Source organism: Balaenoptera acutorostrata, chromosome 5 (assembly GCF_949987535.1).
Source record: "Balaenoptera acutorostrata chromosome 5, mBalAcu1.1, whole genome shotgun sequence".
Lineage (NCBI taxonomy): Eukaryota > Metazoa > Chordata > Mammalia > Artiodactyla > Balaenopteridae > Balaenoptera > Balaenoptera acutorostrata.
This window is the reverse complement of record NC_080068.1, coordinates 142,695,633-142,719,977: the sequence shown is the minus strand read 5'-3', so window position 1 is coordinate 142,719,977 and position 24,345 is coordinate 142,695,633. Positions and strand designations below refer to the sequence as shown.

Below are 24,345 nucleotides of genomic sequence, written 5' to 3'. Positions count from 1 at the left end.
CCCTCCTACATGGATTACACCCTGACTCCTGGCTCCACGATTTTGCTTCTCATTTGTTGCTTTATCCACTGCATCCCTGAACATTGATTTATCGTGGTTAGTTGCCACCTTTCAGTGGGCCCTGAGTGAATCCAAGGGCCTCTCATTCTCCAATAGCCTCCGCATCTGCTGCCTTCTCTGCTCTTCCTGGAACCTGCTTGGCTTCCCAATCCACAGTTTCTTGGGTTTTCTCTACTTGTGTTGCCAGTGACAGAAGTCTCAGCTGGGTACACAGGGTGGGTCAGGGTTGGTGGCTCTCATCTACTCCCCTACATTATCAGCTCCTCCAGAGAGCAACAGTTCCCAGTCTTTGGGAAGAGGCAGAGGCTCTGGGCTCTGTGCTGGCCTAGGAAGCTCTGTTCCTTCTTGGTTGCTAGGTGTTGGTGAGGTCACGTGTAAGCAGTTCTGATTCTCTTGTCTTTTCTCAGAAGCTAGTACAGGACCGTGCAGGAGTTTTTTTTGTTTTGTTTTGTTTTGTGGGGTGGAGGGGTTTCCATTTGTTTATTGATCTCCTCCTCATTACTCCAGAGAGGATTCAAGGTGGGAGGGGGCTTCAGCATCACCCACCCTCCCAGTTGGCAGGGATCCTCAGAGCATGTGCAGTAAGGCACGGTCACTGTATTCTGGGAAGCTATGAACTGAAGGCTGTGAGCTCTGGGTCCCCAGCCTCGCAGTCAAAGTACTGGTGCAGTAGCTGCTTTCGTAAGCCTGAGTGAGGTAAGCTGCATCCGCACAGATTGTGCAACAGGGTTCAGGATTTCTCCTTTCATAACTGAGAGACCAGGGGTCTGTCCCCTCTGCCTGCTCCCCCAGTGGGTCACAGAACATCACCATTCTGGCTGCCTGGGTTTAACCAGAGCAAATCATGCAATGACCAGCAGCTGGCTGGGGCCCTGCCATTTGCACTGTCTCCTAGCACAGCCTTGCGGGGGTGGGCACAAGCTTGGACAAAGGCCAGAGCCCATCTTTGAACTGGGCCTCACAGGGGCGAGTCCAGACAGGCAGGGAGGGGGCCATGGGCTGAGGAGAATCTGTGGGGGTTTCAACGGCCAGAAAGGAGGGCAAGAGGTGGCATAATGTTTCCAACTGCAGGCTTTAGGGTCAGGTAGTCCTGTATTCTACAAGAATGCTTACTTCTTAAGAAGAATATGGATTAAGAACATAAATAGCATAAAGTGTTCAGCAAAGCACGCAGCTGACAGAAAGGACCAGTAAATGATTGAACTGAACTTTGCTGTCGATGATGCAGGGGGCAGCATTTATCAACTTGATATCTTTGTTTTTCAGGGCTTGAAGATACTGGAAATCTATCTGGCTCCAAATTCCTATGCTAGCCAGAGGATGAATAACGAGCAGGCATGAGAGGTTGAGGCATTCAGCTTCCCCTGCAAATCTTGGTATAGATCACGTCCTTCTCTATAGGTTGGAACCACAGAGCACAATGAGTACGGTGAGTTTTGTAAGTTCATGAATTTTATTTTTTCAGGTTAAACAATTACTTCATTCCTTGTGTACCTTAATGAGAGTACCATAAAGGTGCTTCTAAGTAACCCTAGTTCTTAAAGGAGCGTGTACAGGACCTTCTGGTAGTTACACCCACCTGCTTGTCTTTGGTCAGAGTCCAGTGTTTTGGGTGGCGCCCTAAAGACAGAAGGCTGAGGATGGTTGAGGGTTTTGAAGTTTTACACCTCCAGAGCAGCTGTCAGTGTCCTGGAAATATTAGGGCTCTGGTTTATTTAATTGTTTACAGCCCAACTTTCCGTTTTTCCTTCTGTTTCTTTCCCCTGTGTAGTTCTTGGTCCGATGTGAGCATCGGTAGCCATAATAACCCTTGGTGAGTTTTCTTACGGTCAGTGACCAAAGTTGGTAAGTCACTGTAACTCCTGTTTAGAGCTTTTATCAGACTGCAGGGGCAGGCAGCTCGGTTTGGTGTAACCCAGATGTCACCTGGAGCCCTTTAAGTCCGGAGAGTGCCTGAAGGTCCCCCTCCCCACTTTACTCCCTATTAACAAGGCTGCTCATATGATCTAAACTCAAAACAGCTGTTTTCTGAGATAGTGTGTTCACATCAGGTGGACCAGATGTGAAACTCATACTCTCTTTCCAGGTTCCAGAAGTGCTGTGAATGGTGTTGGGGGGGCGGTGCAGGATAAGGCTGAAAAAACGGTTCCCAGGGTGATAGAAACCGTGGTAAAAATCCTGTAGACTCTGTTCACCGACCCCCACCCCCTCCCCTTGGCCCATCCTTTCCGACCACTCCTGGCCCCCACTGTGTTCCAGACCCATTGTTGACATTCTTACACAAAAGGGCCTTTGTTTCCCTGGACCTACCTTTTTAAAGGGCAGATGACCTCCCATCTTGGTCCCATATCTGCAGCTTGCCACCACAGTTCACCTGCAGGGAAACCTCCTAAGCCTGGGCACCTCACCTCTGAAGCCCACGCTCTGCCCAGGAGGATGTGAACGGACAGAGCAGTGTAGCCTCTTATAAGGGTATGTGAAGAATTTGGTTAAAATTTCCTCAGAGTGGTGTGAATAACTTGTGTGGTGGTGATCAGATGGTCGGTTTTAACTGGAAGTTGTGAGGGCTCTGCTGTTAAAAAGCAGGAGAGTGTGACAATAGTAGCAGGAAGGCAGAGGGGGCAAAGTCTTTTCCCGTGTTCTAGGGTTTCTTGAGCCTGGCCCTGTGCTAACAGCCACCTCTTGCCTGCCCTCAGGGAGTACAGGTGGAAGAGGAGGTGGAGTAGCAGTTCTGGAGGCTTCTTGCGGGGAGAGGGAGGAGGAGGAGGTCATGAGATGGTCAGCCGGAGAGGATGAGGAATGTCCTCATAATGGAGCTGACAACTGAGTAGCTTCCTGAAAGCTGTGTAAGAATTGGCTGAGTGAAGAAGGGAAGGGATGGGTGGTCCAGGCTGGGAAGGATGCCAGGTTAAGGGCAGGGAGAGGCTGAAAGAGCAGCCAGGAAAGGACTGCTGTTGGGGGGGGTTGGGGTGAGAGTTGGCAGGACACATTACTGCAGTGACCACGAAGGGGTTTTAGGGTTCAGCACCTGGACTTTGGCCAGGACCTATGACTGCTTCTTACCTCCCTCAGTGGAAAAGCTGCACAGGTAGGGACATGAAGGGTTCTGTTTAGCAGTGTCTGCTAAGACGGATTTGGTCGTTTTCAGAGGATGGAAGATACAAGGGCAACTTCAAAGAGAGTGGGGTGAAAGTTAAGGAGCCCTAAGTAATCTGGTAGCTGCTGGGGCAACTCATGTCAACACCAGGTAGTGGCTCGGGCCTGGGTGCCAGCTCCCCGGAGGGACAGAGTGACTCCTCACTGGACCGTTGGGAACAGCTGCTGTCGCTGGCCTCTGGGCCTTCCTGGGGATGCTTCCCTGTTCCTCAGATCCGTGGGAGCTGCTAAACCCAGCTACATGTCTGAAACTTCTCACGCTGCCATTTGGCAGACAGTCAGAACACAAATGGAATCAGGCTTATCTGTGTTGCCAGAGAGCTGGGCTGGGTGATGGATGTCCCGAGTCTTGTGCACATCTCACGGACACTTGCCTGTCCTCCAGCGTTTCCAGGGACAGGATGCCTGGTAAGGCGTATGAGGAGCTCGGGTAGTGATGCTGTCTTCCGACAGCACTCAGTACTATGCGTACGGCATGTCGCCTCACCCTTAGGAGAGCTCTGCGAGTCTGGTACTGGTGAGGAAGTTCAGACTTAGTAGTGGAGTAGCTGCCCCACGTCGCCCAGTGTGAAGCCGAGCAGGCCCGGTGCCAGTGAGGAGCGGGACGGGCCAGGGGAGAGAAGCACCGAAGCACAGGGAGCCAGGCTTGGCTGGGGCCGCACAGCGTGGGAGTGATGAGGCTGCGAGTCAGCTGGCAGGTTCTGTCTCTTGAGGCAGGTGGCAGGGGGCGGGTTCTCAACGCGTCGTTCAGGGCCAGCCAGGGGCCAGCCAGGCCCCAGCCCGGCCGGAAATGCTGGAGCAGATTGGTAAACCAGCTCGAGGATGTGGAAGAAAGGCTGGTTCAGGGAGTCTGGGCTGCAGATAGGCTGATTAACAGCTCGGACCTTCCAGAAGGCATGTCTCTCGGGCAGCCCCTGGGAACAGCCTTTTAAAAACTTTGGTTCTTGGAGTACCTACTGTACAGCACAGGGAGCTCTACTCAACACTCTGCAATGATCTTTATGGAAAATAGTCTAAAAAAAGAGTGGATATATGTATATGTGTAACTAATTCACTTTGCTGTATAGCAGAAACTGCACAACATTGTAAATCAACTATACTCCAATGAAAAAGTTTTTTAAAAAGTTCTCATCACAAGAAAAAAAAATAAAACTTTTGGTTCTTGGAGCTGTGGCGGGTGATTATTAGGGTGTAAACTACAACTTGATAGTATCCTAAAAGGTTAGAGGCCAGAAACCTTTCCCAAAGAAAGACCCACTTTTCCAGTGAATAGAAACTTGGGAAACTGAAGGGCTGTGGGCTGAAAAACAGAAAGGGCTCAGTGAGGCCAAATACAAATCCAAGGAAAATAGGTCTAACTTTTGGTTAAAAGAAGGGGTTTCTGGCCAAATCCCAACCTGGACCAGAGGCTTCCATAGAGTTAATGTGTCATGTACTTTTGACAGACCAATAGTCTTTATAACAAAAGTTTTACTTTATAGAATTTGTATTCACTATATGTTCTGGATGATTTCTCTCTATAAACATTCAGTGTTCTAGAATCTCAGGTTTTGAAAGGACCCTGACCGCAGGTCTGCTCACTGGCCTCCTATTCTTCTTAATGAGTTGATCTTTTTATTCTTCTGGCTGAAATCTTACTGGTCAGGAGCTTATGTAACTGTTTCTTTTTCCCCTGATACCCTCAGAGAAAGCGTCGTGGAGGAACAGTAAATTCTAGACAAGCCCAGAAGCGAACTCGAGAAGCGTCCTCCCCCCCTGAGATGGCCCTGGAGGCAGAACCCATAGAACTTGTGGAGAGCGGTAAGATTGCCAGTGACACTGGGCATGAGTGAGCACATATGCCCAACATGCCACCTACCAGCCACGGGTCTTGTGCAAGTTACACAACCTGTAGCTCAGCCTTAGTTTCCTCATCTGAAACGGGGGATAATGTTGTGCATATATATGCAGTAGCTGCTGCATAGAGTTGTCATAGCACTGAAATGAGTCAATGACACAGAACGCTTAGAACAGTGCTTGGCACATAACACTATACAAGGTTCAGCTTGTATCAGTGTATTTATAAGACCTACAGTCTCAGACTCACCTACCGTTCACAACTTAAAAAAGCTAAAGTGAGCAAGAGCTGCCCCCTTGGTTACCCTGAGACCTCCACAGGTTTAGAAACGGCCACTCAGCTGGGCTAAGCATCCAGCCTTTCGGGGATGTGCAGCATGGAAGTGGAGACTGCCGTGGGTCCACCTTTTCTCTTTGAAACTGTGCCTCAACTTAGTTGGCCTCGGGAAGTACTCAACTTTCTTCCTCTCTCCTTCATTAAGACAAAAAATTGCCCCAGCAGGCAGACTTGTTGACAGAGCTGCGTGTGTTGGAAGGAGTTTGGTGCAGGCAGAGGCCAGATTGGCTTTTTCCCCTTCTTCCTGCCTCCTCAGGGGAGTGGCACATGGCCTGAATCAAGTCCCTCAGCTCTGCATGTAGTAAGATTGTTTTTATAATTATGATGCCTGAAAACTGACATTTGAAGAGAAGCAAGCAACTTGTCTATAGATTTCATGGGCCCTTCAGGGCCGTGAAGTTCTCCGTATTGTCTCTGTGGTCTCTGAGCTTCACTTCTAACATAAATTCACAGCCCGGGGCCATCCTCCCGTCCACCCCAAAGCTGATGCCCTGGTGTCTGAATTCTGCCACCCTTCAGGAGAGGCTGGTGCAGGAGGCTCCTCATTTGGGACCCTGAACCCACAAGTGGAATCTCCAACCTGGCCAAGATCCACTGCTTTCCACTGCAGCACTTCTCGTCCTCAGGCAGTCTTACACCCGTGTGCAGGGCTGTATGCACAAGCTGCCCGTTGGAATACCGTTTTTATTTGTAGGAGCCAAAAATTGTGTCCATCAGAAAGAGAGCGGTTCTGTAAATTATGGTATATCCATATATGGACTATTTTTTAAAAAGAATGAAGTCATTTTGTATAAATTACGTTGGACATCTTTGATGTATTGTGGTTTTTATTCCTGTGAAACTTTTTAATACATGAGAACAAGTTTGAATATGTTAAATGTATTACAAGTCACTTTCCCTGAGTATTAAACAAACATTATTTCTAAAAGTTCTTCCCTCCTTTTTAATGTTAATAATAATAGAAACAAACATGGTTGTAAGTCTTGTTTCAGTTGATATAAATGGAAGTTGTACTCTGCCCTTCCTTTCTGCCTGCTGGATGTAAGCGCTGGTGACCGTTTGGCACGTGCCTTTCCCCCCTTGTCCTGTGCTCAAGTAGACAGACGGTGCGCTGTCCTCTAGGGCTCAAAGGCAAGTTGCAGAACAGGCTCGACCCATTTGGGTGGGTTGGGGTTCTAGGGGACCAGTAAATAAACCCTTGTTGTCCACCCAAGTGGGAAGCACTTGAGAGCTAAATGGAGATTAAAACGTAACTGATGAAGGTGCAGAGCTAAGCATGACCGGAGGTCTGAGGGGAGCAGAGGTTTCAGACAGATCCATCCCAAAGCCCAGGCTGAGCATGCTTGGTCCCTTCCCCAGATGTGCACCCCCCATCCCACCTCAGGTAAGTCGCTGCCTCTCCCCTGTGAATGAGCTGAGCAGGTGCGGGGCACGGAGGCCTAGCTGTGTGGCAGTGTGAGGCCACGGGGAAGAGGTGTGCGTGTGCACAGACACACACAGGATGGTGTATTTGTAAAGCCCATACCCTGTTGCTCACAGCAGAATTCTGGAAGAGTATTCATTGCCTGTCACCCCTTTACTTCTGTACTTCAGGGATTTTAGTTTGGTATAAGACTGTGCTCTGTTTGTAATCATATTAATAATGAAACTTAGAGCAATAGGCCTTTACTTTCCTCCTAAAGCTTGTTAAAATGCTTTATTTTGAAGCTGGAGATGAAATAGTGGACCTCACCTGTGAATCTTTAGAGCCTGTGGTCGTCGACCTGACTCACAGCGACTCTGTCGTGGTAAGTGCTGGAACGTGAGGCTTGCCCTTTCTTGGCTGTGGGCCCCTGGCCTGCACGGCTGAAGGCCTTGGTCACAGGCTACAGCTTGGGCTAAAGAAGGCATGCTTTCAGTGACTGGTGCTCAAGATGGAAAATGTTTCAGGAAAATCATTTGTTGTGACTTTATTGCTTAAACTAATCACATTAGTAAATCTCTGTGACCCTGTCCTTTACATAGCTGGCCATAAAGGCTTTTGGGGGGAACTCTGAGGCCCGATCTCTCTTTGGTCCCTGATTCTACACTTAACACCAGCTGTGTGACCTTGGGCAAGTTGCTTAGCCTCATTCACTTTGTCCATAAAATGGGGATAATGCCATCCATGTCAGTAGAGTATTGTGAGGATTAAAAGAGATCCTGTATTTGAGTGCCTGGCACCTAACGTGGTGCCCAGTAAAGCTGAGTAAATGTGAGTTTACACCCTCGCGGCTGGTGGGAATGGGGATATTTGCTCAGCGCTGCCAGTGGGAAATCTCTTGAGTCCCAGAAGCAGCTGCCTCGGAGGATGCAGGCCCCCTGCATTGCCACCGGATGCCTTGGTTGTGTCGTGCCTCCAGGGAGGGTGGCACCTGGGAGGCTGCTTGTGCCCCCTCCCACAGGGGGCATGCCTGCCCCTGTGCGGCCCTCAGGAAGGAGACCTGGTCTGGTCAGGGGACATGTGGAGAAGCGGTTCTGGCAGACTGGCTCCACAGGTCAGGGGTGCATAGCTGTGTGTGGGTCTGGGAGTCTGGTCAGCCCACAGACCCACATCCTGAGGACGCACTGGCCTCTTGGGATGCTTCTGCAGTGCCTTTTGATGCAGTGTGCAGTTGTGTGGAGTGGAGGTGGTGACACCCTGGACGGTCTTGGGCCAGTAGGGGGCAGGTGCTGCTGAGGGCTTTGGTTTGGTGGGGCAAGTGGGGTTGCTAGGAGCTGAGTCTTCCCCTTGGCCTTGGGGCTGTCCTGGCTGTGTTTAGAACCGTAGACTAGGGTTGCACTGAGAAGCTTCAAGACTTTAAAAGGAGAAAAGAGTGAGGACAGGGAACTGTCTTGACAAATTAAGAGGTTTAGACCCTGGTTAGTCTGAAACTGCTGGGCTGTCCTGTGGGGTGTCCTTCCCTCTCATTCCTCCCCTCCCCCCATCCCAAAGGCAAGGCAGCTGCCCTTGCTGCATCATCAGACCGTCCCCAGCAGATTTTGGATGAATGCTCAGGGGAGACCATGGCCCCCAAACAGAAGGCAGTAATTTCCCTGGAGACCGGTGGGAACTTTCTGAGATAAGCCTGAGCAGGTTTAGCTGTAAGTGGTCCCTTCCTGGGCCTGATTAGTGTGATTTCTAAGGCAGGGGTCCCCAACCCCTGGGCCGCAGACCGGTACTGGTCCGCGGCCTGTTAGGAACCGGACCGCAGAGCAGGAGGTGAGCAGCAAGCGAGCAAAGCTTCATCTGGGGCTCCCCGTTGCTCGCATTACTGCCTGAACCATACACCCTTCGCCTGCCACCCTGCCACTGGTCCACAGAAAAATGGTCTTCCACAAAACCGGTCCCTGGTTCCAAAAAGGCTGGGACCGCTGTTCTAAGGTACACACATTTGGGTTGGTTCATTCCGGATTTTCCGTGACATCTTCTGGGAAAATACCCGAATGAACTTTTCAGCCAAGCCAATACATACAGCTTTGCCCCTGCTCCCTGCAGGCTCCCTGAGGTCCTGGAAAGGTAGCTTAATTTGGTACCTTGGCTGCAGCCTCAGCCCAGTTGCTGATTAACACTTAAAAGTGCTGCCAGTCCTGAATTTCTCTAATACTCCGTGCCCGCCTGCAGTGTGCCAGGCCCTGGGGAGATGGCCAGGATTCTGCTCACAAGACCGCGTTTTCTGCCCTCAAGGAGACAATGACTGGCTTCTGTTGGGTGACAGACCCACATCATCATGTCCCCTTTTACGCCTTGGTTTTGTTTTGATGGCCAGTCTGCCCTCCCTACATGGGCTTCTTTTCTGAGCTTTCCAGCCTTCTTCCTGTTTCTCTGGGTGTGGAGAGTCACTGAGAGACACCAGGATGGGACGGCTAGAGTTGGGGGGGCTGCCCTGGGAGTGGGTGGATAGCCAGGGGCAGGTGGATAGGTGAAGGGGAGGCTCCCTTGAGAAGCAGGAGTCCTCGCTTCTCGTCCCAGAGGCACCAGCCAGTTTGGTCAGAGGACTTAACCTTCCCATGGCCTCAGTGTCCCCAGACATAGAATAATTGTTTTGGACTTAATAGCACCCCTTATTCTAATCATCCTTCATTCTTTGTTGGGGTTTAATAAATCCAAATGCCAGTTTTAAAATTTACAGTGAGAAGTATACCTGAGGCTGAAATTCTCACTCTCTAAAGCAGATCTACTTGGAAAACCTAATAGTATTATTAACTTGTCAAGGGGCATCTATTAGAGGAGTTACAAGTTTAGGGTTACCTCAGGCCCCGCCTACAGGAGAGTATGAAATGAATAAATGTATCGCTTCCCAAATTGGGGTAATCTTACCAGTTCCACCAGAATGCTGGGGGACAGGCTTAAGTGTACCACTTCAACCTCACCCGGGAGTAGCTCTGCATCTTCACATCCCAGGATCCAGGGACAACGTTAGAACTCTTGTGAACCCTCTTAAGACTGGATGTGAAACTACGCAGGCTGTGTTTTTCTAACTCTAAGGAATCCTAAACCCCTGATGAATTAGGAGAAATTTTAAAAGCTGTAAGGTGCAATGAGACCTTGTACATCTCTGCTTTGATACTTTCCCTCAAAATTTAACTTATTTTAGGCATTGCATACCCAAAAAAGGCCGTCACTGCTGGGTCCTAGGGTGTGTATATCTTTGATTGTCACTGTATAGTGACAAGCTGTTTTCCAGAGAGGATGTACCAGTTTACGCTCCCACCAGCGCTGGAGGTTCTTATGCTTCCACATCTCACTGCCACTGTAACTTTTAGTCAGTCTGGTGTTGCCTAGAGTATCCCACGTGGTTTTAATGTGCGTTTTCTCATCACTGGTGGGGTTGAACATCTTTTCATGTTTAGTGGTGTTTCATTTTCCTCTTTGGCGAATTGCCTGTTGCAATCTTTTTTTTTTTTTTTTTTTTAAACACTGAGTCTTTTTTTCTACTCATTTTTCTGTGTGATTGTCGACCTTGTCTCATTTTTTAGGAATTCTTTATAAGTTCTAAAAATATGAGCCTGCCATTAGTTGTGTTTTGAATCTGCTACTCAGAGGCTTGTCTTTTCTCTTTTTGGTTTATGTACAGAGGTTCTTAATTTTAATACAGTTGAATTTATCAATTTGTTGATGAAAATCCCATACCATAAAAATATGTTCCTCTATTCCAAAAGTTTTACTGTTTTGCGTTTCACATTTAGGTCTATAATCTATATGAGTTTTGTGTTTTTTTTTTTTTTAATTTGTTTTATTTATTTTTGGCTGCATTGGATCTTTGTTGCGGTGCGCGGGCTTCTCATTGCGGTGGCTTCTCTTGTTGCAGAGCATGGGCTATAGGCACGCGGGCTTCAGTAGTTGTGGCTCGCGGGCTCTAGAGCGCAGGCTCAGTAGTCATGGTGCATGGGCTTAGTTGCTCTGCGGCATGTGGGATCTTGCCAGACCAGGGCTGGAACCCATGTCCCCTGCATTGGCAGGCAGATTCTTAACCACTGCGCCACCAGGAAAGCCCTTTGTGTACGGTTTGAGATAAGATTAAATACCTCTCAGTGAAGATTTATAATATTCCCTGGAGTGATTTTGCAAGTCTTTGTTAGAAGATTTATTTCTAGATACATAGTATTTTAGGATGCTATAAAAAAAAAAAGGTGTTTAAATTTTTCACTCTTTTGTTTTTATTATTTGCTAATATAAAGAAATGCAGTTGGTTTTTCTTTTTTTAGTCTAACAGTTCTTAATCTGTAAATCTTTTTTTAAAAATTTATTTATTTTTATTTATTTATTTTTGGCTGCATTGGGTCTTCGTTGCTGCGTGCGGGCTTTCTCTAATTGCGGCGAGCGGGGGCTACTCTTCTGTTGCGGTGCGCGGGCTTCTCATTGAGGCGGCTTCTCTTGTTGCGGAGCACGGGCTCTAGGTGCGTGGGCTTCAGTAGTTGTGGCCCGCGGCCCCTAGAGTGCTGGCTCAGTAGTTGTGGCGCATGGGCTTAGTTGCTCTGCAGCATGTGGGATCTTCCCAGACCAGGGCTCAAACCCATGTCTCCTGCACTGGCAGGCGGATTTTTAACCGCTGCGCCACCAGGGAAGCCTTTAATCTGTAAATCTTTGAATTTCTGTGTACACAGAACAAGTTTTGGTTCTTCTCTATTTCCCTTTTTTTTTCCCTTGGCCTTAACACACTGGCTAAAAAATTCAACACTGGCTGAATAAAAATGGTGACAGTCATGGACATTCTTGTTTCATTCTAAATCTGAAAGAGTCCTTTCGGAGTTCCGCCACTAAATAAGACTTCTGCTGTAAGTTCTTTTGATTCATTTATATCCTTTACCAGAGTGGAAAAGTTTCTCTATTTCCTGTTTGGCTATAAGTTTCATCTTGAATCAATGTCGAAATTTAACAATTTCATCTAATGTTGCTTTTTCCCCTTTCATATGTTGAAGTGGAGAATTATGTTGGTTTCTAGTGTTAAACCACTTAAGCATTGTGGTCATGGCATTATCTTTTTATGTTGCTAGATTTGGTTTGCTAATGTTTTATATATAATTTTGCCTCTATTTTTATGAGTAAGATTGGTGGTCTGTAATTTTTCCTTATAGAGTTCTGGTATCAGCGTATTGGTATCTTTACAAAGTGAGTTGGGCACCTTTTTTTCCGTTCCACAGGAGATTTTGTAAGATTGGACTATTTCTTCCATGAATGTTTGTTAGAACCCAACAGTGAAGTACATAGAGTTTTAATAGATTTTGGTAATTACATTTTTTAGGAATTTGTTGATTTCATCTAAAGTTTTCACTTTTATTTGCATAAATTTGTTCATAATGTCTTATGTTCTGTGGAATCTATAGTGATGTCTCCTTTTTCATTTCTGATACTGGTTATTTATGTTTTCTATTTTTTTAGATTAGTATCACCAGAGCTTTATTAGATCTTTCAAAGAACCAACTTTTAGCTTTGTGGATCCTTTCTCTTGTAAGTTTTTCATTCATTGATTATTCCTTTCTTTGTTTGAGTTTATTTTGCTGTTTTTCTAATTTTCATCATTTCTTTTCCAATAAATGCATTAAAGATTATACTGTCTTTAGCTATATCCTACAAATTGTGTTACTGGTACTTTACATTTAATTCAACATTTATCAAATTTATATTTTTTAACTTCCAAATGTATGGGTACTTTCTTTTTGTTATTGATTGCTTGCAGTATTGGTCAGAAAATACATTCTGTATGTCAGTTCTTTGATACTTACTGGGTCTTGCTTTAAGCCTGGCTTGCCCCCAACGGCTGGCCTTTGCTAGATAACCTGCCCCCATGGCTCCTGCCTGGGCTTTGGTTTCTCTGTGGGGCTTTCAAAAGTAGGCTTCAATTTTTTAAGAATCCTCTGTGCTTTTTTTCCCCTCTGGATTACTGTATTCCCTATACTGTTGACCGAATTCTTCTCTTTTTTTGATACCTCTTTATTTAAAAATATGTATGTTTTATCTTGTTTTTGGTTGTTTTCAGTGGAAAAATGGATGGAAATACCAGCCTGCCATTTATTGGAAGTCTCTGCTTGTTTTCCATCCTTCTGTTTTCTTTCTTTTTTTATTTTTTAAATTAATTAATTTATTTATTTTTGGCTGCATTGGGTCTTCGTTGCTGTGCATGGGCATTCTCTAGTTGCGGCGAGCGGGGGCTTCTCTTTGTTGCGGTGCGCGGGCTTGTTATTGCAGTGGCTTCTCTTGTTGCAGAGCACAGGCTCTAGGTGCGCAGGCTTCAGTAGTTCCAGCACGTGGGCTCAGTAGTTGTAGCGCACGGGCTTAGTTGCTCCGCGGCATGTGGGATCTTCCCAGACAGGGCTCGAACCTGTGTCCCCTGCATTAGCAGGTGGATTCTTAACCACTGCGCCACCAGGGAAGTCCCATCCTTCTGCTTTCTTATCTGGTTTGATAGATGAATTAAAATTTTCAGACCACTTTTCATGAGCATTTGCAGTATGCCAGTCTCTCTGTTCCAGCTGGAAGTGATGCAGTGATGGAAAAGAGACTCACTCCTCTTATTAAGAAACTGAGTCTTCCAGGGGGAAGTTATTAAAAAGGGTACTTGCTTGGACTATTTTCCTTCATTGAATTTCAAAAGATTGTTTCTTTTAAAGTCAGGTTGGTTTTCCTGGAATCTTTTTTTGTTCTGTTCCCGTAGTGTACTAATGTATAGAGCTATTATACTCTGTTATACTCTGTACCTCACCTGGTTTATGATTTATGAGACTGTTGAAAGGGTCTGCTTGGTGAAGGCTTCCTTGCAGGCAGGGACAGAGCCTGGTCTGTCTCTGGCTGGGAATAGTAAAGGGCATGAGAGGTACACCGTGACTGCTAGAATGAGTGAATGAACCAGCGTAATTATATATGAAGGAAGAAGAGCCAGACATCATATCGAAGAATTGGGGAAACGAAACAGTTGTCCGTGGAATCTGATATGATTGCTTACTCGACTGGGATGTTCATGTCAGCACCAGTCTTCCTGGTGCTCGTGGCGGTGCTACAGTAAACGTACTCTGTAGTTGTGTGATGCGTGCACCTGGTGGATCTGAGGAGCATCCTTTGTGGGCACGGTGGTTGCAGATGGCTGTTTCTTCCAGTGGAACGATGTGCTGTGCTGCCTTGGAAGGTCATTTAAAGCAAGCGGCTCTCCGAGCTCCCAGCTGGATGAGCTTTCTTAGAAATGCCAGAGGTCAGCTTGCCTACAGAGGACCCCAGTGACCCTGCTACTTGGTTCCATTCTGTTGTTTCACCCCAGCATGTTGCTGTAACCCTAAGAATGCCAAGCGTTTTGTCCACTAGTAGAAGAAAGGCTTATCCTGCCCCACTGACCAGGAGTCTGTGACATGGGTGTCAGCGTTTGCAGGTGTTCTGAGGCTCACGTGTGCTTCAGAAGCTCATAGGGGCTCTGGGTGCCTGACCTGGAGTCAGTGTGCCCAGGTGTGGAAGCAGACGGCGCCGGTGCTACTGTGGGTTGTTCATGCCCCACGTGTCTCCTCCACTTGTCTCTAACACACTGCCTGTGGTTTATTCTAGAGTCAGGAAAGAGAAGCCAGGCTGAAGGTGGGGTGGAATGTGTGGGTCTGAGCTTGAGCCAGTTTGTCACAGTGTTGATTTGGCTGTTCATACTTGGGGACTGGGGAATTGTTTCCGTTTGGTATTTTGTTTCTTTGAAAGGCCTCTCAGCCAGATGAGAGGCCCAAGAGCTTGTATTATTCCTATTTCCATCTGTTTACTCCTAGAGTCAACATTTCTGAAGCCCCGATGCTTTTCCCCACCTCTGTCTCTTGTGCTAGGTAAGCACTTTGTTACCTGCAGGGCTATGGCCACGGGGAAGGGACATTCCAGAGCACCTGCAGACACCTGCAGAGTTCTTGATTTTTTCTTTTTTTTTTTGTCTGCATTGGGTCTTTGCTGCTGTGCGCGGGCTTTCTCTAGTTGCGGCGAGCAGGGGCTACTCTTTGTTGTGGTGCGCGGGCTTCTCATTGCAGTGGCTTCTCTTGTTGCAGAGCACGGGCTCGAGGCACGCAAGCTTCAGTAGTTGTGGTACGTGGGCTCAGTCGTTGTGGCTCGCGGGCCCTAGAGTGCAGGCTCAGTAGTGTGGCACATGGGCTTAGTTGCTCTGTGGCATGTGGGATCTTCCCGGACCAGGGCTCAAACCCGTGTCCCCTGCATTGGCAGGCGGATTCTTAACCATTGCGCCACCAGGGGAGTCCAGAGTTCTCGATTTGTTGCGATTCGGCTGCTGGGTGGCGGGAACACCAGTGATAGTATGTCGCCTCCATCAGCTAGGAGGTGGCTCCGGGTCACAGGAAGGCATGGAGCTGGGAGGCCAGGCTGTGGGGCCATTCTTCTCTGCCCTTCGGGCAAGAAGCCTCATCTCTGAGCTGTCCTTCCATTGCGCGTGGGGACAGAGTCATCACCGGTGAAGGCGGCTCTCTGGCCACCGGGTATTCATTTACCTAGTAGTTAAGTATGGAGCACCTGCTGTTGTGCCAGCAGCATCCTGGGCCTGGGACTTTCCTGGGGGCTCAGTGTTCAGGTCCGGCCCCGGCTTGGCACTGCCAAGAGGCGAGCTGGGTCTGACTCACAAGAGCCTGTGGAGACCTGGTTGCCACATTCTGGTGGCCTGGGACCCAGTGGCGTCACATTCCTTCCAGGTGCATCCACACCTGGTCAGTGGTCCTTCTTGGCAAAGGGCAGTAAAAGCAGTGTTGGAGTGGAGGAAAACTGGGGTCTTCCCTGCCCGCAGCAGAATTTCCTCCTGCTCTTGGCTAACTTCAGAGCTCCCTTTCTAGCCTTCATACGGACAGCACCTTCTGCCAGCCCCAGCTTCTCTTCCAGTTCATGGTCCTGGGGATGAAGTTGACTGTCGCCAGTTCCACGGTCACACTTCCCAGCTTCTTCTGGGGGGAGGGGAAGTGTCTTCAGTGGCTTCTCATCTGCAAAATGGAGATCTTTATGCTCAGACCTTCTTCCTTCCTGCGATGGCCATTTGTATTGGTCAGGGTTGAGGTTGGAAAAACCGAATCCACTCTAGTTATTCTGGAGCAGAAATGGATTTTAATACATGGGAGGGGGACTTCCCTGGTGGCAGTGGGCAGTGGTTAAAAATCCACCTGCCAGTGCAGGGGACGCGGGTTTGATCCCTGGTCCGGGAAGAATGCCACATGCCGCGGAACAACTAAGCCCGTGCGCCACAACTACTGATCCTGTGCTCTAGAGCCCGCGAGCCACAACTGCTGAGCCCGCGAGCCACAACTACTGAGCCTGCGTGCCACAACTACTGAAGCCCGCGTGCCTAGAGCCCATGCTCCGCGACAAGAGAAGCCACCGCAATGAGAAGCCCGCGCACCGCAACGAAGAGTAGCCCCTGCTCGCCACAACTAGAGAAAGCCCACACACAGCAATGAAGACCCAACACAGCCAAAAATAAATAAATTATTAATTAAAAAAAAATAGACACGGGAGGAGTTGCTTCGTGGTGTTGTAAAGGCTGGAGGAGCAGGTGTCTAGGAATAACTCCGGACATCTCAGCCTTGACGCACCATGGGAGCTGCTACCTCTGCTCCAAGCAGAAGGATGGGAGGGGGCAGCTACCACCTGTATTAATCTGTTCGGGCTCAAGGAAATGCTACTGTGTCTCCTTGCTTGGGAGGACAGACCTGGGCTTTGGACATTGCAGCCTCGGCCACGACTGCCTCTTGATACCCGCATCTGTGTCCACCTACAGCAGCTGAAATTGTCCTCCACCCTTCTGCCCTCCAAATAGCATGAGTGTGTCTCACTGAGGGAATTTAGTTCATGTCGAGAATCCCCACTGCAAGGGAGTTGGAATAGAGTTGAGCTTCCCATCTCTGCGGGGCAGGATGGTATGCCAGAAAGGGTCAGCCTCCGTGCCCCCTGAACGGCGGGGGGGCAGCCAAGGAGAGGTGGCAGCAGGGCTTTCAACAGCAGTCCTGAGAGCTCTCCTCAAGTAGCTGATCACACACACAAGCGAGAGGGAAAAGGGGTGCTACTGGTGATGGTGTAGACAGACAGGTCGTAGCTCAGTGAGAGACCTGACTTGACTGGTTTGAAACTGTTGCAGAAAAGAGTCTCAACAAGCTCTGAGTACAGGCACACCTTGGAGATAGTGGGCTCGGTTCCAGACCACCGTAGTCAAGTGAGTAAAGCAAGACACAACAGACCTTTGTGTTTCTCAGTGCATGTAAAAAAGTTGTTTGTGCTATACTGCAGTCTATTAAGTGTGCAGTCGCACATTATGACACTGTGCATTCCTTAATTTACAAGTACTTTATTGCTAAACGCGAACCATCGTCTGAGCCTTCAGCAGGTTGTAATCTCTTTGCTGGTGGAGGGTCCTCCCTCGAGGCTGATGCTGCTGACTGACCAGGGTGGTGGCTTCTGAAGGCCGGGGTGCCTGTGGGAATTTCTTAAAGTAAGACAGCGATGAAGTTTGCTGTATTAATGGACTCTTCCTTTCATGAACAGTTTCTCTGTAGCAGCAGTGCTGTTTGACAGCATTTTACCCATAGTAGAATTTCTTTCAAACCCTGCTGCTGCTTTATCAACTAAGGTCATGTAATATTCTAATTCTTTTTTGTTATTTCAACAATCTTCACAGCATCTTCACCAGGAGTAGCTTCCATCTCAAGAAACCACTTTCTCATCGGTACGAAGCAGCTCCTCATCTGTTCAAGTTTTACTGTGAGATTACAGCAGTTCAGTCACATCTTCAGGCTCCACTTCTAATTCTAGTTCTCTTGCTTTTTCCACCACATATGCAGTTCCTTCCTCCACTGAAGTCTTGAATCCCTCAAAGTCATCCGATAGGGTTGGAATCAACTTCTTCCAAATTCCTCACCCATGAAATCACAAATGTTCTTAATGTCATCTAGAATGGTGAACCCCTTCCAGAAGGTTTTTAGTTTACTTTGCCTGGATCCATGAGATAAATTACTGTCTATGGCAGCTATCCTTAGGAAATATATTTCTTACACGATAAGACTTGCAAGTTGAAATGACTCCTCGATCCCTGAGCTGCAGGACGGATGCTGTGTCAGCAGGCAAGACGACAACATTCATCCCACTGTCCGTCTCCATCCGAGCTCTTGGCTGACCAGGTGCATCGTCAGTGAGCAGGAATATTGTGAAAGGAGTCTTTTTTTCTGAGCAGTATGTCTCAGTAGTTTAAAATATTCAGTAAACGATTTTGTAAACAGATGTGCTGTCATTCAGGCTTTGTTGTTTCATTTGTAGAGCACAGGCAGAGCAGATTTAGCGCCATTCTTAAGGGCCCTAGGACTTTTGGAATGGTAAAGGAGCACTGGCCTCAACTTAAAGTCATCAGCTAAGGAGAGAGTCGGCCTGTCCTTTGAAGCTTTGAAGCCAGGCACTGACTTCTCTCTAGCTATGCAAGTCCTAGATGGTATCTTCATCCAGTAGAGGCTGTTGTCTACATTGAAAATCTGTTGTTTAGTGTAGCCACCTTCTTTAATGATCTTAGCTGTATCTTTTGGATAACTTGCTGCAGCTTCTACACCGGCACTTGCTGGCAATATGATGTCATGGAGATGGCTTCTTTCCTTCGGCCTCATGAACCAACCTCTGCTGGCTTCACACTTTTCTTCTGCAGCTTCCTCACCTCTCAGCCTTCATAGAATTGAAGAGAGTTAGGGCCTTGCTCTGGATTAGGCTTCAGCTTAAGAGAATGTGTGGCTGGTTTGATCTTCTATCCAGACCACTCAGACTTTCTACACATCGGCAATAAGGCTGTTACACTTTCTTATCATTGTGTGCTTACTGGAGTAGCACTTTTAATTTCCTTCAAGAGCTTTTCCTTTGCATTCACGACTTGGCTGACTGGCGCAAGAGGCCTAGCTCTAGGCCTGTCTCAGCTTTTGACTTGCCTTCCTCACTAACCTTAATCATTTCTAGGTTTTGATTTAAAGTGAGCCATGTGCAGCTCTTCCTTTCATTTGAAGACTTAGAGGTTATTGTAGGATATGTATTTTTTTAATATTTATTTATTTATTCATTTATTTATTTGGCTGTGCTGGGTCTTAGGTACGGCACGCGGGCTGTTTTAGTTGCGGCATGCAGGCTTTAGTTCCCTGACCAGGGATTGAACCCGGGCCCCCTGCTTTGGGAGTGCAGAGTCCCAACCACTAGACCACCAGGGAAGTCCCTACTGTAGGATTATTAATTGGCCTAATTTCAATATTGTTGTGTGTAGGGAGTAGGGAGGCTCAAAAAGCGGGAGGGAGTCATGGAACAGTTGTTCTGTGGAGCAGTCAGACACACATTTATCAGTTAAGTTCATCGCCTTGTATGGGTGAGGTTCATGGTGCCCCAAAACAATTACAGTAGTAACATCAGAAATCACCGATCACATCTTGCCATAACGAATATAATAATGAAAAAGTTTGACATATTGTGAGAATTACTGAAAAGTGACACAGACACGAAGTGAGCAAATGATGTTGGAAAAATGGTACCAATAGACTTGCTTGACACAGGGTTGCCACAAACCTTTAATTTGTAAGAAACGCGGTATCTGTGAAGCGCAGTAAAGCAAAGCACAGGTGTGCCTGTGGTCAGGCGATGGACTTGACAAGTTCTCGCTAGCTCGCTCTGTAGGCCTCGAACACAGGATTGGATTGATCTCAGTCCTTGGTGTATGCTACTCTCCGTAGTCCCTGCATGGCCTACTTTGGCTGTTTAATTATTTTTAATAAAGGATTAAGCACTGCAAACCCTTCTGCCAGTAAAGGCTCCGTCTCCGGCAGTAGCCCACGTGGAGTGAAGACAAGGAGAACGTGTGGAGCTGGTGGTGGGCTTCAGGCCCCTGGTGCCCCGTGGCATCGTTGTGATCTCACTTAGTTCTCACAGCAGCGACGGGGCGCTGTGAGCACTCGTGCCTCTGTTTTTCAGAAGAGGAAGTTGGCAGTTCCTGAGGGTACGGAACTTCCCCAGGTCACGCAGCTCCCAGAGACTCACTAAACACCTGCGGGCTGGGGTGCAGTGTGTCAGCTGCTGGGAGGCTTTGCTGCTCCCGAGGATTTTGCATTTGAAACACATGCTTCAATTTTATTGTTTAAAAGTTTAAAAGAATACAGAATATTTTATGTCAAATTAATTGTGTATTTCTCTCTTGTTTTTCTCCTTTTTCAAAGATTGTTGAAGGTGAGTGGGTTCTTCTCCTTCCTTGGGTTTGGGTAGAGGACTGACGAGGGTGCGGGGGCAGGGCCTCGGGCCTTGCCAGCTCTGTAGGTGCGGGAACACGCCCAGGATGGTGCCCTGCTCACGCCTGCAGTCAGTCCCCTTCCTGCTGAGGAGACGCCCCCTGGGCATCTGCACGCAGCAGGGGTGGGGGCTTCTCTTGGGAAGACGGGAGGGTGGTCTCCGTGCAGCTGGGACTGGCCTTTCCCAGGCACAAAGGAGGGTGGCTGGTGAGGGTGGTGGGACTGGGAGGCCCTGCCCTGAACATGGGCTCACATCTCAGAAAGGAGGCGGCCGAGGAGGAACGCCAGGAGGCTGCGGCAGGAGCACGCCGATAGCTGTGTGCTAAGCAGTGATGACGAGGAGCTGCCCAGGGACAGGGACGTGTATGTGACCACCCACACCCCCAGGAACGCCCGGGAGGAGGCCGCTACCGGACTCAGGTACCAGCGTGCCCGCTGCTCTGCTGCCGCCGTGCTGGGGACAGGCTCTCTGCCGGGAAGCTTCTGGATCCGTGGGACCCCATCGTCCCTGGAGTGAGGATCCTCTTCCTTCCTCTCCATATTTCAGTGGAGAGGTTGGGGCAGGAAGCAGGGTATTAGACATACTGGACCTTCAGCCCTGGGCTCAAGAAGGGCTCGTTGTAGCATCTGGGTGGCAGGTGGATCTGGAGCTGGGCTCAGCTGTTCCCACTGTGACCAGGGCGTGCCAGGCACCGGCTGGGCGGGTGTGAATAGCTCCAGGCTGGAGGCAAACCCCCACCACCTGGGGTGGAGAACAGACCCAGCGGCTCCCAGCCTTCTGCAACAGGAATGCTTGGAGGAAGGGGGTGCTAGGCACAGCCCCTGCCCCGGACAGGGAGGCTGGAAGGGGGCTCTGAGGGAGCATAGGCCAGAGGTGCGGGGCGGGGACAGGGCGACTCCAGTTGCCTGCGCCTTCTCTTGCCCCCATCTCTTTCCTCCCCTTTCTCATAGCCTCCCCCACCCCGCATCGGGACAGCCGGCCATCTTGTAAGTGTCCTGGGTGCCTGTGCTAAGGCAGGGTCAGTGGAGGCTCTTGTAAGGGGATGTGGGCTGCTTACGTGAAGCCACTTAAGAGTAATTGATGTTTGCGCTTGCTGAGGAACTGACATGAGCACTGTGATTTTAGGCCCTCTGGTACTGTCAGTTGTCCCATCTGCATGGACGGGTACTCGGAGGTAAGCAAACTTAGCTGTGTCTTCCCTGGTTCTGGTTTTCACACTGCTTCAGTGAGAGAATTAGATGAGCGAGCGCTCCTCACTGGGTGGGCTTTGCTGCCTCTGTTTTGCAGTCACGCTTGCGTTGGCACGTGGCTTGGCACACCTCTGTGAAGGGGGAGGGTGCCGTCTGCTTGGGCCCTACGGTCCTGAACTGTGGGCTGCCCTGGGCAAGTGCATCAGTCCTGTGTGTTCCCCACCTGGCCTAACTGGAAGCTACTGGTGTTCAGTGTGGCCCCAGGCCCTAGGGCACTGCCCCACTGGGTGCCTGGGGGCTCGTCAGACCCCCTTGGGCTGTCGCTGCCGGAGACTGGCTGCTGCCTCTGCTCTCGGCCTCAGAGGCACCGCTCGTCCTTGCCTGAGCCTGCAGAGCAGCGTCCTAGTTCTCCAGACCACCTCCCTGCTTTCCCTGCTGCAGCCCTGGGCCCCCTCCTCGCACTCGGCATCTTAGAGATGGGCGGGAGTGGACTCTCTGGGGGCTCCCGCTGCGCTGGTACAAGGCCAGACGTGAAGCCTGTTCTTTTCTCTGTTTTCTAGATTGTGCAGAATGGACGTCTCATTGTTTCTACAGAATGTGGCCACGTCTTCTGTAGCCAGTGCCTCCGTGATTCCCTTAAGAATGCTAACACTTGCCCAACTTGCAGGAAAAAGATCAACCACAAACGGTACCACCCCATTTATATATGAAGTGTTGAGCTGCTCAGGAGAGACGGATGGACAGACAGAGCCTGGCTGGGTTCTCTACGGCCTCACGTGGGCTATCTGCCGCCACTTTCTTGAGCTCAGAAAGACTGTTTCAGAATCAACGTCTGTAAAGTAAACTGCTCTCTTGTTTCCAACCCCGTCTTTGACCCCTTTGTTACCTCTAGTTTGATGCTGAGGAGCTGGACCCAGGGCCCCCCAGGCCAGGGTCTACATCTGCTTCTTCGGGTAGTCTGGTTCCAGCGTAGGAGAGAGGGAGTCAGGCACATTGGAGTTGAGAATCGTGGTTCCAGCCTCTTTCCGGAACCTGCACGTTTGCCAAGAAGTTTTCCCCATTTGGAAAGTTTGTCCCAGCTTCCTACTGGCAGTGTGTCGAGGGCTGGCCCCGGTCGGAGAGCAAACAGGTCCGCCCAGCTCTCCTGGGCACGCTACCTCCTCCCAGGCATCTGCCCACCACAGTGACCAAGCCAGACAAGGTCCATCTGGCCTGAGGATCCCAGGTGCAAGCATGGCCCCGGAAAGACCAACCACTGGACTTTTTTTTTCTTCCCTTTGAGTTTCAAAGGTCACCCGTGATTCCGCCTGCATTGATGTCGGGTTCCTGCAGATCACAAGGACCTCTGCAGGGCAATCCCCAGTCTTCTAAGAACGAAATGTGCAATAAAGCCTGTTCTTTGCCTACTTTTCAGCAGCCCAGGAGATGTAGCACTATTAGTGTCCTTCAGAGGCCTCATGTCGCCTACGGAGCAGTGCCTGTCTTGCCCCGTCTGGTTCACCACCTGTTCTCAGGAACTTTACCCATGCCCGAGTTCACCTGGCGCAGGCCGTGCAAGGTCAATGGGGCAGGCACGTCGTCGAGTATCCTCTCTGTTTTCTGATAAAAATCCATCTTGTGTTTACCACGTGCCCTCCGGTCCTCAGTTCCCACTGCCTAATGTCTACTCAAGCATAGACCCTGGGCGGTGGTGGCAGTAATTGTGGCCTTATTAGCCGCCCGTGTCCATGCTGTTGCCCAAGTCACAGCCGACCTGCGTTTAAAAGACCTCGGCTCTCCAGACTTGAGCTGGGCAACCCCACCCCTGCAACTGACATCCATTTCCGAAGCTGCTCTTCTGGCCACTGGGCTTTGATCCTTCGGGCTTTGATTGCTCCTTAGGTTTTGGTTGGCAAAGTACGGTGGCCTCTCCCTGCCAGGGGCCCAGATAACACCCTCTGCTCGACTCCACGTGGGTAAAAGCCTCTGGTCTCAAGGAGGCGGAAGGTGGCCCGAGCTGACCTGAGCTGCCCCCCGCTGCACAGGGCTTGCCTCCACCTCTGTACCCCTCCTTCCTCCGAGGCCTTCAAGCCAAACCAACAGCCTTTTCGTGTGAAACATCTTCGAGGTGGAAAAGGGGCCGCCTCTGGCGTTGCTAGCAATAACTGACCTTCAGTTTCTCCTTCTGGAGGAGCAGGGACTGAGCACAGAATTCACTTTAAATGGGGCTGAAGGAGTATCCCTCCTCTGTGTGAAAAGAAAATTGTTTCATTCTTCATTCTGACTTTTTAACTGTTTGGCTCACTGCCAGTTCGTTTGAGGAAAGTACTGTTTTCTACTTGGGAGTCGAGGAGGGCAGGACATCAGTTCTCATCTGCGTGCTGTGCAGCGTGTCTGCCCTTCGGTTGGACGTCATTGCCATTGAGTTCCTTCTGGGCTTCATGGAATGCTCTTTCTTTATGTTCTAACAATACCCAGACTTCAGGAGCCAAGACAACCGTGCAGCCAAAATTTCTTACGTTTTATGCTTAAGGACAAATGGTTGATCATAAAAGTTGTATTCCTTCATACTAACTTAAGTTGGAAAAAAACGTTTAGTTTCTACTATTCAGAAGTTGCAAAACAGGAAAAGGTTGATACGAAAAATCCTTTCCCTCCCTCCGTGTACATAGTTCAAATCTTTCTTTGTTACGTTTAAACTATATCCATGTATGTCAGTCTGTTTTGGACTCCTCTGCTAGTGTTACAGGTGGAAATAAACCATCAATTTGAACCAGGTATCTTGTTTGTGCATTCATTTGCTCTTTTGGATCAATATCACCCCCCACCCTTACCCAAGGTGTGTGATTCCTGTCTGCCTCATGTTTGGTGTATTTTGCGACAGTATGTGTGCAAGAAAGTTGCTTGGTCATCTACTGACCCAGAAGCCAGCAGGTAAGAGGTCATTCTTGGAGCAGAACCACAAGTCCAGGCCCTGGAATCCCTAAACGAGCAGAATCTTAACCTCAGGCCTGAAGAAGTGAGGTTAGCTGCGGGCTGTCTGCTCA

At 49.1% G+C, this 24,345-nt stretch overlaps 1 protein-coding gene across 2 annotated transcripts in view; it reads left to right on the top strand.

The window, feature by feature from the left end:
• Positions 1-24,076, top strand: part of RNF4 (ring finger protein 4) — a 42,212-nt gene extending 18,136 nt beyond the window's left edge. Inside the window, exons 1-8 of one of the 2 annotated variants that reach the window (XM_057546597.1) lie at positions 162-756; positions 1,327-1,489; positions 4,902-5,016; positions 7,097-7,176; positions 20,060-20,069; positions 20,389-20,548; positions 21,255-21,303; positions 21,880-24,076. In XM_057546597.1, the coding sequence (XP_057402580.1) occupies positions 1,481-1,489; positions 4,902-5,016; positions 7,097-7,176; positions 20,060-20,069; positions 20,389-20,548; positions 21,255-21,303; positions 21,880-22,029 (573 nt within the window). In that variant the 5' untranslated portion in view covers positions 162-756; positions 1,327-1,480 and the 3' untranslated portion in view covers positions 22,030-24,076. Of the gene's footprint in view, positions 1-161; positions 757-1,326; positions 1,490-4,901; positions 5,017-7,096; positions 7,177-12,269; positions 12,339-16,971; positions 17,501-20,059; positions 20,070-20,388; positions 20,549-21,254; positions 21,304-21,879 lie in introns of those variants that run through there. The other variant, XM_057546599.1, reaches the window with a different exon arrangement.
• Positions 24,077-24,345: the final 269 nt, after the last annotated feature.